Here is a 19,049-nt window from a genome sequence, read left to right as displayed (position 1 = left end):
TTACACTTTGACTCCAGCAAAGTCTGGGGCCAAAGAAAAAGCAATCCTCTAAGGTCTGAAATAGAAGGCATCTGTGGTACTGATGGATCACATTTGGAGCCAGGGCCTGCAGGCCAGCAATAGGGTTACAGGGGATACCACAGCTCAATGGGAAATCTAGTGAATGTCCTGCTGAGCTAAGTGGAAAACAAAGTCCACAAGCAAAGATGAAGGCAGGAAGAGATAGAACTCCTGCCAGTTGAGGGACAGAGAAACTTTCTTGGAACTATCAGTCTGCTAAAGGAAAGACAACTACTGGGGGGGGAGAACACAAGAACAGAGGCCTGAGAAGAGACGATGCCATGACACAGAAACTCACACTGATGGACGATGAATTAGTTTGACTAATTCAGGGAAATGAAGAGGCAAGAACAAACTGCACTCCCAAACATTGCAGTTTGTCCTGAGGACTGAGTGATGATTACAGTATTCCTAGGTAAAAAAACAAAAAGAAACCCACCATTCATAATGCCCCAAGCACTGTCCAAAGATCTGCAGAAGTGGAAAAGAAGAGACAGGTACCAGAATTTCATCCAGGTAAATGAACAAAGATATTCCCCTAAGACAAAAGTTAGATATGAAAGACCAGCAGAGGAATGCATAGATCCACATTACCATACACATCCTGAAAGGCATAATCACAGTGCAAAGATCCACAGTACCAAACACATCCTGAAAGGCATAATCACAGTGCAGAGATCCACAGTACCATACAAATCCTGAAAGGCATAATTACAAACTGGCAGTGCACTCTGCTGAAGGAAAGGAGAACTTGCAAAAGTTGTTAAGGAGGAATGCAAAGATAAAATTTGTTTATACAATAACATGAGGATGAGGACTGGGTCTTGGAGCTTTGTGAGAGGGTTCCAGCTGACACCAAGCAAGAGTACTGGTGTGAATGATTCAATATATTCCAGGCGGGCTTTCCAGGTTGCAAAGCGAAAACACTAATAGCCATGATGATATACTATATCCCTGTCAACAGCCTACTTTTACTGGAAAATACTCTCCTTTTTTTCCTTACACATTATTTTATAGTGTTCATTCTCCCTTTGTTGTTTTCTATTCTATTTTTTATTATATATGGGGAGTGCTGAGTAGTACATCTAATTTATTCCAAATTAAGGCTGCTATACCAACTGAACATTTGTTCTTTATATGTACTTCCATCATCAATCAATCTAAAAACATATTTTCATACATAAAATACTTACACTGTTAATTAAGGCTAGTTCAAACAATAAAGCCTTACCCTACAACACTAACACTTGAATTACTAAAAAGCATAGTACTTAAATTACCTTAAATCTACACTGAAAGGTTTATACATAATGATTATATAATACTTGGGCTGCACTGCATTAAAAATAAATACAGGAGGCTATTTGTAGTGCATATTTCCACTGATTTATAATCTACAACAGCAAAACCTCCCTTGGAAGGAAGGGCTAAGGGAGGTTTTGTGGACGAAGGGCTTGGACTTCCAGCAGGCGTGCATGAGCGTGTTCGATAGGAGTGAATGGAGACGAATGGTATTTGGGACCTGACGATCTGTTGGAGTGTGAGCAGGGTAATATTTAGTGAAGGGATTCAGGGAAACCGGTTATTTTTATATAGCCGGACTTGAGTCCTGGAAATAGGAAGTACAGTGGACCCCCGCATAACGATATTAATCCGTTCCTGAGAGCTCATTGTTATGCGAAATTATCGTTATGCGAATGAATTTTCCCCATAAGAAATAATGGAAATCAAATTAATCCGTGCAAGACACCCCAAAGTATGAAAAAAAAATTTTACCACATGAAATATTAATTTTAATACACACAAACTGAAAAAGGCATGCACAATTACATGACATTTACCTTTATTGAAGATCTGGTGATGATTGATGGGATGGGAGGAGGAGAGAGTCTTAGTGTTTAGAAGGGGAATCCCCTTCCATTAAGACTTGAGGTGTCAAGTCCTTTTCTGGGGTTACTTCCCTTCTTCTTTTAATGCCACTAGGACCAGCTTCAGAGTCACTGGACTTCTGTCGCACAACATATCTGTCCATAGTGGCCTGTACCTCTCGTTCCTTTATGACTTCCCTAAAGTGTTTCACAACATAGTCAGTGTAATAGTCACCAGCACGGCTTGCAATAGCTGTGTGAGGGTGATTTTCATCCATAAAGGTTTGCACTTTCAGCCACATTGCACAGATTTCCTTAATCTTTGTAGTAGGCAACTTCTTCAATTTCTCTCTCCCCTCCTCCGAACCAGTTTCCTCAGGTCTGGCCTCTTGCTGTTGAAGTTGATCTAGCAGCTCATCAGTGGTTAGTTCTTCATTGTCCTCCTCCACCAACTCTTCCACATCATCCCCACTAACCTTCAACCCCAAGGACTTTCCCAATGCCACAATGGATTCCTCAACTGGCATACTCCTCTCAGGGTTAGCCTGAAACCCTTCAAAATCCCTGTGGTCTACACATTCTGGCCACAGTTTCTTCCAAGCAGAGTTCAAGGTCCTCTTAGTCACTCCCTCCCAAGCCTTACCTATAAGGTTTACACAATTGAGGAAATTAAAGTGCTCTCTCCAAAACTCTCTTAAGAGTCAGTTGAGTTTCTGAGGTCACTACAAAGCACCTTTCAAACAGAGCTTTTGTGTACAGTTTTTTGAAGTTTGCAATAACCTGCTGGTCCATGGGCTGCAGGAGAGGAGTGGTATTAGGAGGCAAAAACTTCACCTTAATGAAGCTCATGTCCCCATAAAGTCGCTCTGCCACGTCTGTAGGATGACCAGGGGCATTGTCGAACACCAGGAGGCACTTAAGGTCTAATTTCTTTTCAGTTAGGTAATCTTTCACATTGGGGGCAAATGCATGGTGTAACCAGTCATAGAAAAAGTCCCTAGTGACCCATGCCTTACTGTTTGCCCTCCACAGCACACACAAATTAGCATTGAGGATATTCTTTTGCCTGAACGCTCTGGGAGTTTCTGAGTGATACACTAATAAAGGCTTCACTTTGCAATCACCACTAGCATTGGAACACATCAACAGAGTAAGCCTGTCTTCCATAGGCTTATGTCCTGGGAGTGCCTTTTCCTCCTGAGTAATGTAGGTCCTGCTTGGCATTTTCTTCCAAAACAGGCCTGTTTCATCACAATTAAACACTTGTTCAGGTTTCAGTCCTTCACTGTCTATGTACTCCTTGAATTCCTGCACACATTTTTCAGCTGCTTTGTGGTCCGAACTGGCAGCCTCACCATGCCTTATCACACTATGTATGCCACTACGCTTCTTAAATCTCTCAAACCAACCTTTGCTGGCCTTAAATTCACTCACATCATCACTAGTTGCAGGCATTTTTTTAATTAAATCCTGATGCAACTTCCTAGCCTTTTCACTTATGATCACTTGAGAGATGCTATCTCCTGCTATCTGTTTTTCATTTATCCATACCAATAAGTCTCTCAACATCTTTCATCACTTGCGATCTCTGTTTCGAAAACACAGTTGAACCTTTGTCAAGAACAGCTTCCTTGATTGCCGTTTTGTTGCCCACAATAGTAGCGATGGTTGATTGGGGTTTATTATACAACCTGGCCAGCTCGGAGACATGCACTCCACTTTCATACTTATCAATGATCTCTTTCTTCATCTCTATAGTAATTCTCACCCTTATTGCTGTAGGGTTGGCATTAGAAGCTTTCTTGGGGCCCATGGTCACTTATTTTGCAGATAAAATCACCAAAAACACTGTAATAATACGAAATGTTCTGATTGTATGCTTGGATGTTACCGTGGAGGCTGGCTGGTAAACAATGCCACCGGCGGAACATGTGAGGCTGGCTCAGGCCGCACATTAGACGCGTCTCGGACGAGCAGCGTTGAGCGGGTTTTTTAGCGGTATGCGAGGCAAAATCTTAGCGATAAAATGTATCGGTATGCGGACTTAACGTTATGTAAGGCCAACGGTATGCGGGGGTCCACTGTACAATGACTGCACTCTAAAGGAGGTATTTTGGGATATTAGCAGTTTGGAGGGATATGTTGTGTATCTTTATATGTACATGCTTCTAAACTGTTGTGTTCTGAGCACCTCTGCAAAAACAGTGATTATGTGTGAGTGAGGTGAAAGTGTTGAATGATGATGAAAGTATTTTCTTTTTGGGGATTTTCTTTCTTTTTGGGTTACTCTGCCTCGGTAAGAGACAGCCGACTTGTTAAAAAAAAAAAACTGCAACATATGCCTACAATTTACAATATACATTGTATCTGGTATTATCACCCCCTTCTAAATTGGAAAGGAAATATTACAGGAATTAGAACTATTGTATAAAGAAATAAAGAAAAATAAAGGCAAGGCATAAATTGAAAGCAGAAGATTCTAAGATTTACCAGTCATTTTACATTTTATTTTTGTTAACACTCCAGCCATCTCCCACTAAGGTGGAATGATCTGACAGAAAAGAAGAAAACATTTTCACTGTCACTCACTCAATCACTGTTTTGAAAGAAGTGCACTGATATTGAAGCTCAGATGTACCTCCAAACTGTAACCTCTTTACCCATCCTTCAGAGTGTAGGTACTGTACAGTGGAACCTCGGTTTTCTTTTGCCCTGGTTTTCATTGAATTCGGTTTTCGACGACTTTTCTTGTCAAAATTTTGTCCCAGTTTTCGTACATCACCTCAGTTTTTGTCGAGTTGACAGTGGTCCGCCATACCGAACTTGTCCGCCCGCGCCCACACAGAGCATCCCACGTGTTCTGAGTTTGTCTGGCTTTGTTTCTCATTGGTAGAGGGTGGAAGTGAGCATGGTAGAGGGTGGTAGCGATGGTGGCAGAGGGTGGTAGCGATGGTGGCAGAGGGTGGTAGCGATGGTGGCAGAGGGTGGTAGCGATGGTGGCAGAGGGTGGTAGCGATGGTGGCAGAGGGTGGTAGCGATGGTGGCAGAGGGTGGTAGCGATGGTGGCAGAGGGTGGTAGCGATGGTGGCAGAGGGTGGTAGCGATGGTGGTAGAGGGTGGTAGTGATGGTGGTAGAGGGTGGTAGTGATGGTGGTAGAGGGTGGTAGTGATGGTGGTAGAGGGTGGTAGTGATGGTGGTAGAGGGTGGTAGTGATGGTGGTAGAGGGTGGTAGTGATGGTGGTAGAGGATGGTAGTGGTGGTGGTGGTAGAGGGTGGTAGTGGTAGAGGGTGGTAGTGGTAGAGGGTGGTGGTGGTAGAGGGTGGTAGTGGTAGAGGGTGGTAGTGGTAGAGCGTGGTAGTGGTAGAAGGTGGTGGTGGTAGAGGGTGGTAGTGGTGGTGGTAGAGGGTGGTAGTGGTGGTGGTAGAGGGTGGTTGTGGTGGTGGTAGAGGGTGGTAGTGGTGGTGGTAGAGGGTGGTAGTGGTGGTGGTAGAGGGTGGTAGTGATGGTGGTAGAGGATGATAGTGATGGTGGTAGTGATGGTGGTAGAGGATAGTAGTGATGGTGGTAGAGGATAGTAGTGATGGTGGTAGAGATAACCTCTCCTCCCTCTCCCCTCCTCGCCATCTTCCATATGCCAACAAGCGTCTTCAATAAAGGTAAAAGTGATGTTAAATGTTCATTTATCCATTTCATTAGTCCTTTATATTTATTTCTCACTGTTTTCTTTATGTAAAACTATAGTTACTCAATAAAATGTATTTTTTTGCTAATATTTTTGGGTGTCTGGAACGGTTTAATTGGATTTACATTATTTCTTATGGGAAATATTGCTTCAGTTTTCATCGAATTCAGTTTTCGTCAGTCTTACTGGAACGAATTAATAATGAAAACTAAGGTACCACTGTACTTCTCACCTCCAGGACACACATTTGGCTAACTGGTTATCCTGAATCCCTTCATAAATTTTACTTTGCTCACAATCTAACAGTATGTCAAATCATAAAAACCATTTGCTTCCAATCACTCCTACCCAAGTCACACATGCTTGTTGGATGTCATAGTGCAGAAAATGTAACAGGTCCTCTGAACCTCATCTTTCCCTTTTCTCAACCTCAGTCAGTATTACCCAATTCAGGGATTGCTATTCTAACATTAATTTAACTTTGCTTCTTTGTTTATTCCCTGTTTCTTTCCATGCATATACGACTGCCAAGGAAATCCTCTGCCTTACCACACATTTACTTCTTTACATAAGCCTAAAAGTGTCTCACAAAATATTCAAAAGTTTCCCTACATCAAGAAATGGATGTCCCTTGAGATAACGACATCTAAGGCTCAGATTATACTGACACGACAGCATACTATACTAATGCATCTTGGGTCAGCTCTGAATATGTCACAGACTGTCAGTGTTTACACAAACAGTCAAGAGTTAACAATTTGCGATAAATCTCAAGAGCAAATCTGATAAAAGTGAATTCATAACATTAACTCTTATATCATTACATTAAGGAATGAAGAGACGACACAAGTGCTGATCAAGCTTTCACTGTAATGCTTTACTCTATATGTTGAGCTTTATCAAGCCAATCATCAGACTTCATTAAGCTCTACAGAACAAAATGTTAAATGATAACAGCTTGCTCTGCACCTGTCTTTCCTTTATTAAAGAATGAAGCACTTGTGCAACATTTGGGAATCTTTACTGTGAAAATGTTTTGCCACGCCAGCCAGGCAGTCAGTTTAAAGTAATCAAACTCCTCCTCATCTTCCACCATTCTTCTCTGTTCTGGACTGAAGAAACCACTGGCTGGAAAAACATTTCTACAATACAGACTCTCAAATGTTGCACAAGTGTGAATCTTCAATGTGTTGGTTTTCTAAACCATTTACATCATTACTTACACCTCTGCATTCACACCAAAGAACACAGTCCTATTTTAACACTAAGTATTGATACACATCAGTTATGCATTATCAGGTGGTTTAAAAAGACACAAGCAAACACTAGGACATTAGACAACTTTGCAGCTCTGGGACCTTGATCTTGGTGTACCAAAACATGTTCTAATAAATATGTCCTAGTGTATGCTCATGTGTCTTTTTTAAACCATATGTCAGTATCCAATATATTATCCAATGTATCATATGATCAGTTTAGCCAAGCCAAATTTTCATGAGGCCTAATTCAACTTGTCTAAATTTCAGGAGTTTTACTGTACATACAACAGATGGGCATAAATATTTTTGCATGCAAGTGGAGTCCTGATAAAATTAGAAAAGTATACTAACCTTACTCTTATATACATATTTACAATGGAGAGTTTAGAAAATTATTCATCATCAGCAATGCATTTTCTCCTCCTTGGAGTTGGATGTCCTGTAGGCCGCCGGTAATGTTTCAGTTTTGGCCAACACTCTTCGTGGATCCCAGCATTGCATCCAGGGCACCAATACTTTGACAGTCTTGCACAGATAGTGCAGAATCTTTCTCGCCTACGTGTTAGTTCTGTGTATTCGTGGGGCAAATGTGCAGCATCCTGCATTCCAATTGATCCAGGCAATAAGACTTGGAAACTTGAAGTGGCAGTTTTCAAACTGGGCTGAGGATCTGGAGGTGATAAGCTGAATGGCAGTGCCTCAACTACACTGACAAAATGTCCAAACTGATTTTCCAGCAGTCTTACTGTAATCTACACAAGTTATATAAAATTTATATAGAAAGGAATATACTATGTACCGCTTCATACAACATCAACTCAGATGCTATTTTTGCTATTTGTATGGTGCAGCAACATGTCGATATTTATCAGAGTACAGTACATTATTTCAACCCTCCAATACAAAATAATCATATTATAATTATGGCCAGTGTGTTTAAAAATATATATATACAATATAATACATATACAGTACAGTGAACCCTCGCCTAACGAATGCATCATACATAACGTTAAATCCGCCTAGCGATACATTTTAATGCAAAAATTTTGCCTCGGCTAGCGTTAAAAACTCTCTCAGCGTGATTCGTTCGAGACGCGTTCATGTGCGGCCTGAGCCCGCCTCACTTGTTCCGTGGGTACCAGTGTTTACAAGCCAGCCACCGCAGTCGCTTCCAAGCATACAATCGGAACATTTCATATTATCATAGCATTTTTAGTGATTGCACCTGCAAAATAAGTTACTATGGGCCCCAAAAAAGCTTCTAGTGCCAACCCTACAGGAAACAGGGTGAGAATTATTATGGATATGAAGAAAGAGATCATTGCTAAGTATGAAAGTGGAGTGCGTGTCTCCGAGCTGGCCAGGTTGAATACAAAACTCCAATCAACCATCGCTACTATTGTGGCCAAGAAAACGGCAATCAAGGAAGCTGTTCTTGCCAAAGGTGCAACTTTGTTTTCGAAACAGAGATCGCAAGTGATGGAAGATGTTGAGAGACTGTTATTGGTGTGGATAAACGAAAAACAGATAGCAGGAGATAGCATCTCTCAAGCGATCATATGTGAAAAGGCTAGGAAGTTGCATCAGGATTTAATTAAAAAAATGCCTGCAACTAGTGATGTGAGTGAATTTAAGGCCAGCACAGGTTGGTTTGAGAGATTTAAGAATCGTAGTGGCATACATAGTGTGATAAGGCATGATGAGGCTGCCAGTTCGGACCACAAAGCAGCTGAAAAATATGTGCAGGAATTCAAGGAGTACATAGACAGTAAAGGACTGAAGCCTGAACAAGTGTTTAATTGTGACAAAACAGGCCTGTTTTGGAAGAAAATGCCAAGCAGGACCTACATTACTCAGGAGGAAAAGGCACTTCCAGGACATAAGCCTATGAAAGACAGGCTTACTCTGTTGATGTGTGCTAATGCTAGTGGTGATTGCAAAGTGAAGCCTTTATTGGTGTATCACTCTGAAACTTCCAAAGTGTTCAGGAAAAACAATGTCCTCAAGGGTAATTTGTGTATGCTGTGGAGGGCAAACAGTATGGCATGGGTCACTAGGGACTTTTTCTATGACTGGTTACACCATGCATTTGCCCCCACTGTGAAAAATTACCTCCTGGAAAATAAACTGGACCTTAAGTGCCTCCTGGTATTAGACAATGCTCCTGGTCATTCTTCAGATGTGGCAGAGCAACTTTCTGCAGAAATGACCTTCATTAAGGTCAAGTTTTTGCCTCCTAATACCACTCCTCTCCTGCAGCCCATGGACCAGCAGGTCATTGCAAACTTCAAAAAACTCCACACAAAAGCTGTTTGAAAGGTGCTTTGTAGTGACCTCAGAAACTCAATTGACTAAGAGAGTTTTGGAGAGATCACTTTAGTATCCTCAATTGTGTAAACATTATAGGTAAGGCTTGGGAGGAAGTGACTAAGAGGACCTTGAACTCTGCTTGGAAGAAACTGTGACCAGAATGTGTAGACAAAAGGGATTTTGAAGGGTTTGAGGCTAACCCTGGGAATCCTATGCCAGTTGAGGAATCCATTGTGGCATTGGGGAAGTCCTTGGGATTGGAGGTTAGTGGGGAAGATGTGGAAGAGTTGGTGGAGGAGGACAATGACGAACTAACCACTGATGAGCTGCTAGATCATCTTCAACAGCAAGAGGCCAGACCTGAGGAAACTGCTCCGGAGGAGGGGATAGAGAAATTGAGGAAGTTGCCTACTTCAAAGATTAAGGAAATGTGTGCAATGTGGCTTAAAGTGCAAACCTTTTTTGATGAAAATCACCCTCACACAGCTATTGCAAGCCGTGCTGGTGACTATTAATATAACACTGACAATGTTGTGAAACACTTTAGGAATGTCATAAAGGAACGGGAGGTACAGGCCTCTATAGACAGATATGTTGTGTGACAGAGGTCCAGTGACTCTCAAGCTGGTCCTAGTGGCATTAAAAGAAGAAGGGAAGTAGCCCCAGAAAAGGATTTGCCACCTTAAGTCCTAATGGAAGGGGATTCCCCTTCTAAACATTAACACCATTCACACTCCCCTCCTCCCATCCCATCAATCATCACCAGATCTTCAATAAGGGTAAGTGTCATGTAACTGTGCATGTCTTCTTCAGTTTGTGTGTATTAAAATTAATATTTCATGTGGTAATTTTTTTTTTTTCATACTTTGGGGTGTCAGGAACGGATTAATTTGATTTCCATTATTTCTTATGGGGAAAATTAATTCGGCTAACGATAATTTCGCCTAACGTTGAGCTCTCAGGAACGTATTAATATCGTTAGGCGAGGGTCCACTATACATTATGAAATATTTTTTTTAACACATCGGCTGTCTCCCACCAAGGCAGGATAACCCGAAAATGAAAAAACGAAAGCTTTCCTTCTTTTTACATTTAGCAATTTATACAGGAGAAGGGGTTACTACCCCCTTGTTCCCGGAACTTTAGAAGCCCCTTACGACACACGCTGCTTACAGAAAAAGGATTCCTCTCCACTTCCCCATGTAGGATAATATATAATATATTGAAGAGGGGTTGTTGAGGTGGTTTGGTCAATGGAGCAAAATAGGATGACTTAAAGGGTGCATAAATCTTTAGTGGAGGGGAGGAGGGGTAGAGGTCATCCTAGGAATGGATGGAGGGAGGGGGTAAAGGAGGTTTCGTGTGCAAGGGACTTGGACATACAGCAGGCATGTGCGAGTATGTTACACAGGAGTGAAAGGAGACAAATGGAGACGAGCTGTTGGAGTGTGAGCAGGGTAATATTTTGTGAAGGGATTCAGGGAAGCTGGTTAGCTGAACTTGAGTCCTGGAGGTGGGAGGTACAGTGCCTGCACTTTAAAGGAGGGGTTTAGGATATTGGTTGTTGGGAGTGACATCTAAACTGTTATATCTAGGCACCTCTGCAAAGAGAGTGATTATGTATCAATAATGGTGAAAGTATTTCTTTTTTTTTTTTTGGGTCACTCTGCTTTGGTCGAATATAATACATATAACACACACACACCACACACGGTATACACTACATACACGGTATACACTACATACACGGTACACACTACATACACGGTACACACTACATACACGGTACACACTACATACACGGTACACACTACATACACGGTACACACTACATACACGGTACACACTACATACACGGTACACACTACATACACGGTACACACTACATACACGGTACACACTACATACACGGTACACACTACATACACAGTATGCACTACATACACGGTACACACTACATACACAGTATACACTACATACACGGTATACACTACATACACGGTATACACTACATACACGGTATACACTACATACATGGTATACACTACATACACGGTACACACTACATACACAGTATGCACTACATACACAGTATGCAATACATACACAGTATACACTACATACACGGTATACACTACATACACGGTACACACTACATACACAGTATGTACTACATACACAGTATACACTACATACACGGTATACACTACATACACAGTATACACTACATACACAGTATACACTACATACACAGTATACACTACATACACAGTATACACTACATACACAGTATACACTACATACACAGTATACACTACATACACAGTATACACTACATACACAGTATACACTACATACACAGTATACACTACACAATATACACTACATACACGGTATACACTACATACACAGTATACACTACATACACAGTATACACTACATACATGGTATACACTACATACACAGTATACACTACATACACAGTATACACTACATACACGGTATACACTACATACACGGTATACACTACATACATGGTATACACTACATACACGGTACACACTACATACACGGTATGTACTACATACACGGTATACACTACATACACGGTATACACTACATACACAGTATACACTACATACATGGTATACACTACATACACAGTATACACTACATACACAGTATACACTACATACACAGTATACACTACATACACGGTACACACTACATACACAGTATGTACTACATTCACAGTATACACTACATACACGGCCTGAGCTTGCTACCACCTGCAGCTCATAAGACTGCTATCCCCACGAGCCCCTTTGAGGCGGGGTAGATGGCAGACCAGAGGCCTAGCTTCTCTCTACGAGCCCCGTGAGGGCGGGGAATGTGGCTAGGCCTGGGGACACTTGGTCCCAAAGATGAGGGGGTAGTTGTACCTCCTCCCATGGGAGACTTAAGTCTCGGGATACTCCCCAGATAGGGAGCCAAGGCCGGGTCACCACTACTTGGAAAAGACCCGGGCCGGGAGAATACCGGCGAACAAAAAAAAAAAAAAAAAAAAAATACACTACATACACGGTATACACTACATACACGGTACACACTACATACACAGTATGTACTACATACACAGTATACACTACATACACGGTATACACTACATACACAGTATACACTACATACACAGTATACACTACATACACAGTATACACTACATACATGGTATACACTACATACACAGTATACACTACATACACAGTATACACTACATACACGGTATACACTACATACACGGTATACACTACATACACGGTACACACTACATACACAGTATGTACTACATTCACAGTATACACTACATACACGGTATACACTACATACACAGTATACACTACATACACAGTATACACTACATACACAGTATACACTACATACACAGTATACACTACATACACAGTATACACTACATACACGGTATACACTACATACACGGTACACACTACATACACAGTATGTACTACATTCACAGTATACACTACATACACAGTATACACTACATACACAGTATACACTACATACACAGTATACACTACATACACAGTATACAGTCTCTCCCCACTTAACGACATACTCATTTAACGACTGCTCGGACTTACGACCAGCTCTCTGACCAGTGTGCATACCTATGTGTATTAGAGCTGATGTCCTATATTCTGTTTATTACAATATACAGTACAATACTGTATAAACATTTAAAGATATACTAAAAATGTTATAAATGGTGCAAAGGAGACATTAAAACAATATTTAAAAATGGTTGACACAAACCCACTATCAGTATAGTATGCTCCTTGTTTAATGGCCAATTCGTTTACCAACCTACTCTTAGGAACAGAACTCCATCGTTAAGTGAGGAGAGACTGTACACTACATACACAGTATACACTACATACACAGTATACACTACACACAAGCATACCAGCACATATATACCAACAGACACTAACAAACAAATTTACACTTACACACTTACACATACACATTCACACACACACACACACACACACACACACACACACACACACACACACACACACACACACACACTTACACTTACACACACTTACACTTACATACACTTACACTTACATACACTTACATACACTTACATACACTTACACTTACATACACTTACATACACTTACATACACTTACACTTACATACACTTACATACACTTACATACACTTACATACACTTACACTTACATACACTTACATACACTTACATACACTTACACTTACATACACTTACACTTACACACACACATACACTTTTCTGTGTGTAACAGAAAAGTTATCAGGTCAAAGGCACTCTCAAAAACAGGGAGAGGAGGGGACTGAAGGAAGCAGTTGGCACTACCTGGAAATGATGATGGATGATCTGAGAAGGGAGTTTGAGGGAAAGATCAGTTATCTTTGGAGAGAAACTGAAGCAATTTGCAAAGAAAGGAGAGAGAAAATCATAGGAGAGATAAACGATCAACCACGGCAGAGGAAAGTTTCCGCAAAGCTTGTAGAGGAAATGGTAAGGCTGAAGTAGACTACAGAAAGAAAAATGAGGGAGGGTTTTGAGTAGAAATTCAATTCATTCTGGGAGGAAACAAGTGGAGGTATGTAACATAGCCAGGGAAGAGGCTGCAGAATAGGTAAATAGGGCTAATTCAGAAGAAGACAGAGCCCTAAAACTGGAAGAGAAAGTAAGAGTTGAAGGAGACCATGAAGGAAATGAGAGGAAGGTTAGTATAGGCAGAAGTAGTGAAGGAAGGAAAGGGAGCCCTGGGATTCAGAGAGAACAATGAAGGAAAGTCACTGGCAATGATACTCTCTGAAGACAGAAAGGCTAAGGTGATAAATGAGACAGCAAGGGAAATGGTAAAAACAAAGAAATCTGGAAGGAGAAGCAATGGGAGGAAGGAGGGAGGTCACTGATGATCCATGTATTCCAGGAAGCTGAATGTGGCTTGGGTAGTAGCAGATGGAAAGATGAGGAGCAGAAGATTACATAAATCATGATGTACACAACAGAATGGGAAAGTGATAGGGCAGATGCCAAATTTTTAGAGGATTGGGAAGTTCTCCCACTGCAAACACTGCCCAATCATACTAACATTTAGGTCCCATATAGCTTAGAAAAAATCATACAACAGTAAGCGTGCTCAAGGGCTTTACAATGCTACGTTAGCAAAAGCGTAAATATAAAATCTATGGCTCTTGATAAATCTCTACTAAAATGTAAGCTCTCAATACATGCATAAAATGAGCCATGTTGTGTCTACCCAGATCAGGACAGGACAATAACAGTAGAAACAGTTAACGGAGTATGTGAAAATCCATTGAAAGTGGAGAACAGCAGAACACAAGGAACTAGGAGGTGGCAACACTCCAACTCAAGATATTTCTCCAGATGCACCCTTGACCCCTTTCCCAGCTGGAAGAACTCTAGGCCAGTCCCCAACTCCCGAGCACAATCACTAAAACTGACCTCCCCCACTCTTCACCTTCTCCCTACACCCTCACCACCCTCTTCCCCCTCCTGCCCTTAACCCTGTCCCTGACCCCTTCCTTTGTAGGGAGGCCCACAACAATCCCAGCCCAACCTCCACCATTTCTGTTAGATGAGCAGCATGAAGAGGGAGTAGACATAAACCAGTGCATGGTAACGGACAATAGTATCAGTGCAGTATACTAAGCCAACATTGGGCTTAGTATACTTAGTACAGTATACTTAGTATAGACTATTCAACATACTACCAGCAAATAGAAATACTGAAGGAACAAGTGTAGAAGTCTACGAGAGAAAACATAATAAAAATCTCTACTAAGTGCCAGAACAACGAGGCTGTGATGGATATGTGGGCCAGCTGGCTGTAACAGCAACAGCCTGGTCTACTAAGCAAGCACCTAAAAAGCTCAGCCTCATTCTAGGCTACAAAATTAAGAAGATCTGAGCGCTTGACAAAGCTCCTGGAGAGTGAAATGTTGGCACAATAAAATGTCACATTAGTTGCACTTGAGTCCTTTTACTTAAAATTAAGAAGACTTTCAAAATCAGTTGAAAGTAGATTGCAGGAATGTGATTGGGAAAAACAATGTGCTTGATACTAAATACTTGTCCTGCCTAATAAAATAGGAGGGTGAAATAAACTAAACTGCCTTAAATATATAATTTTTCAAAAATTTTACCTTATGCATTGATAGATAAATTCAAGTAAATTAAGAGGGCATGTAAATTCTAAATTCTGCATCAAAACTTATTTAGCAACCTAACAAAATATTGATAAAATTAACCCATTGAGGGTCCGTGCCGTAGATTTACAGCTTTACGCTGAGGGTCCAAACCGTAGATCTACTTCATGAGCTCAGCTCACTCTGATAAGCTGCGAGCGGTAAATTTGGGCCTAGATATGAGAGAATACATCTATGTGGTATGTGTGCACCACATAAAACCAATCCTGCAGCACATAGTGCATAATGAGAGAAAAAAAACAGACCGTAATTGTCGATTAAAACAGCGACTTCGCAGTGTTTTTTCGTATGTTTTTTATAGTTGTATTTGCGATTTCTTGGTCTCATTTGATAGAATGGAAGATATATTACAGAAATAGAAATGATTTTGATTGGTTTTTGTACTGGAAATGGCTTGAAACTGAGCTCAAAGTAAACAAATGATGTTCAAGAGTAAACAAATGACCTCACACATCTAATACATGCCTGCTGGTGGGTCTAATATACATTCACAAATGTGCTGATATTATTTATACAATTATTACAATATTGCATAACAGTAAATCTTCTATTTTTTGGTTTGAATAAAAATTCATTATGTGAATAAAATATCAAAATGGAATTCATTAGTAAAGCCTGAAAACGTTACTAATGAACAGAGGAAATGTTAGTTTAGTGCCAGGAATCTCTGCATTGTTTATTCTGGACCCTATTTTGAAATTGGAGTAATTTGAACTTTGCATTAAACTGACCAAATTACCAAATTCCGATTACTTTATTTTGTAGTTGAAACAGTTGACTTGGCGAATTCTTGTGCTCAATCGATAGAATAGCAGTAATACTAGTGAAATAGCTAAGAATTTGGTCTACTGGAATAATATAATTGGCCTGAAATGGGAGTCAAAGTCAGCAAAATCACCAATGCATAAATATTGCTGACGCATCGAAATTCACGAGAGCATAATTTCGTCAATTTTCCATCAAATTTCATACTTTTTGTTTTATTACCTTCAGAAATAGATTCTCTACCATTTCATAAGAAAAAATAACAAAATTATTTTTTGAAAATTCTTGGATGCTGGTGTGCACTTTGAAATTTGGCCTCTGGACCCTGAAAGGGTTAACTTAGTAGTGTATAATAAACAATATATACTATAAATAAGTTTTTTTTTAACACCAAATTTTAAAAGCAAATAAAAGTAATGGCTCAACTAATTCATGAGTAACACTTCCGAGTTTGAAATCCTGAAATACTGAGGGCACACGGCACACCAGATTCCTATTTATTTTTTTTTTTTTTTTTTTTTTTTTTTTTTTCAACAAGTCGGCCGTCTCCCACCGAGGCAGGGTGACCCAAAAAAGAAAGAAAATCCCCAAAAAGAAAATACTTTCATCATCATTCAACACTTTCACCACACTCGCACATTATCACTGTTTTTGCAGAGGTGCTCAGAATACAACAGTCTAGAAGCATAAACATATAAAGATACACAACATATCCCTCCAAACTGCCAATATCCCAAACCCCTCCTTTAAAGTGCAGGCATTGTACTTCCCATTTCCAGGACTCAAGTCCGACTATATGAAAATAACCGGTTTCCCTGAATCCCTTCACTAAATATTACCCTGCTCACACTCCAACAGATCGTCAGGTCCCAAGTACCATTCGTCTCCATTCACTCCTATCTAACACGCTCACGCACGCTTGCTGGAAGTCCAAGCCCCTTACCCACAAAACCTCCTTTACCCCCTCTCTCCAACCCTTTCGAGGACGACCCCTACCCCGCCTTCCTTCCACTACACCAAATTTTAAAAGCAAATAAAAGTAATGGCTCAACTAATTCATGAGTAACACTTCCGAGTTTGAAATCCTGAAATACTGAGGGCACACGGCACACCAGATTCCTATTTATTTTATTTTTACAAATTGAAAGCTAAATCACACTTGGTAATCACACATGGGAGGGGAAAGGAAGGAAGGGCCTTCATTTTATTAAAAGAAATGCTTAGTAAAAAGGAATTTCTTTGCTGCAGATGTAGCAAGATTAGTTTTAACTCGCATAGTAACCACACTAAGTCACTTTCTCTTAACTTTACACTGTACCTAATTTTCATTTCAGTTACAAAACAGAGAACATAATTTTATTTGCAAGCACAGACATTTTATATGACTAATGACTTAATTTAGGAATCAAAATGCCATGTAAACAAATCTAAAATAAACCAAAAATATTACCTTTAGGACTTGTCGCTGCTGAATATGAAGATCCCTGAGCAGCTGGAGTAGATGCAACTGCTGTTCCTTGAACAGCAATTCCCAAAGTTGGGTCTGTTTTGCAAGGTTCTGATACTGGTAACTGGGATTTTGCTACTGCTTGGGATGCAGTGGCTGCTATCGTTGGTTTGTTTGGTATTTCTTCCTGTGGTGATCTTGTTACTGGTGAGGGATTTTCTTGTCTGAAAGCAATCATTTAAGAGAATTATGTAGTGGCTAACAGGAAACCAGCACTTCAGAGTTGTGTGCTGAATAGGTGTTCCTACAAGAATATATATCAAACACTAATACTATATACACAAATCAAAGTGTATAGTGACCAAGTGAAACTAAGTGTAGGCTTACAGCTTGCTTGCTCTGTGTGTGTGTGTGTTGTGTGTGTGTTGTGTGTGTGTTGTGTGTGTGTTGTGTGTGTGTTGTGTGTGTGTGTTGTGTGTGTGTGTTGTGTGTGTGTTGTGTGTGTGTGTGTTGTGTGTGTGTGTTGTGTGTGTGTGTTGTGTGAGTGTTGTGTGAGTGTTGTGTGGTGTGTGTTGTGTGAGTCTTGTGTGAGTGTTGTGTTGTGTGTGTTGTGCGTGGTGTGTATGTGTTGTGTGTGTTGTGTTGTGTGTGTTGTGTTGTGTGTGTTGTGCGTGGTGTGTATGTGTTGTGTGTGTTGTGTTGTGTGTGTTGTGTGTGTGTGTGTGTGTGTGTGTGTGTGTGTGTGTGTGTGTGTGTGTGTGTGTGTGTGTGTGTGTGTGTGTGTGTGTATTCACCTAGTTGAGGTTGCAGGGGTCGAGTCCTAGCTCCTGGCCCTGCCTCTTCACTGGTATCTACTATATCACGCTGTGTTAGTTACCATTTTGTCCTAGGCACATGTCGATTAGACACTAGGCCTGTAGTATATGCGTGTGTGTGTGTGTGTGTGTGTGTGTGTGTGTGTACTCACCTAGTTGAGGTTGCAGGGGTCGAGTCCAAGCTCCTGGCCCCGCCTCTTCACTGGTCGCTACTAGGTCACTCTCCCTGAGCCGTGAGCTTTATCGTACCTCTGCTTAAAGCTATGTATGGATCCTGCCTCCACTACATCGCTTCCCAAACTATTCCACTTACTGACTACTCTGTGGCTGAAGAAATACTTCCTAACATCCCTGTGATTCATCTGCGTCTTCAACTTCCAACTGTGTCCCCTTGTTACTGTGTCCAATCTCTGGAACATCCTGTCTTTGTCCACCTTGTCAATTCCTCTCAGTATTTTGTATGTCGTTATCATGTCCCCCCTATCTCTCCTGTCCTCCAGTGTCGTCAGGTTGATTTCCCTTAAC

At 40.8% G+C, this 19,049-nt stretch overlaps 1 protein-coding gene across 5 annotated transcripts in view; it reads right to left on the bottom strand.

The window, feature by feature from the left end:
* The window catches only part of LOC128687560 (protein abrupt), a 58,067-nt gene that overhangs the window by 15,451 nt on the left and 23,567 nt on the right, over positions 1 to 19,049 (bottom strand). For 3 of the 5 annotated variants that reach the window (XM_053775035.2, XM_053775034.2, XM_053775036.2), the window contains exon 6: positions 17,713 to 17,933. In XM_053775035.2, coding sequence (XP_053631010.1) covers positions 17,713 to 17,933 — 221 coding nt within the window. Of the gene's footprint in view, positions 1 to 7,222; positions 7,542 to 17,712; positions 17,934 to 19,049 lie in introns of all 5 variants that reach the window. The other 2 variants (XM_053775037.2, XM_053775038.2) reach the window with 1 other exon arrangement.

The sequence above is a fragment of the Cherax quadricarinatus genome, chromosome 11, assembly GCF_038502225.1.
Source record: "Cherax quadricarinatus isolate ZL_2023a chromosome 11, ASM3850222v1, whole genome shotgun sequence".
Lineage (NCBI taxonomy): Eukaryota > Metazoa > Arthropoda > Malacostraca > Decapoda > Parastacidae > Cherax > Cherax quadricarinatus.
Note: the sequence above shows the minus strand (reverse complement) of the source record. Positions and strands in the feature narration are given on the sequence as shown.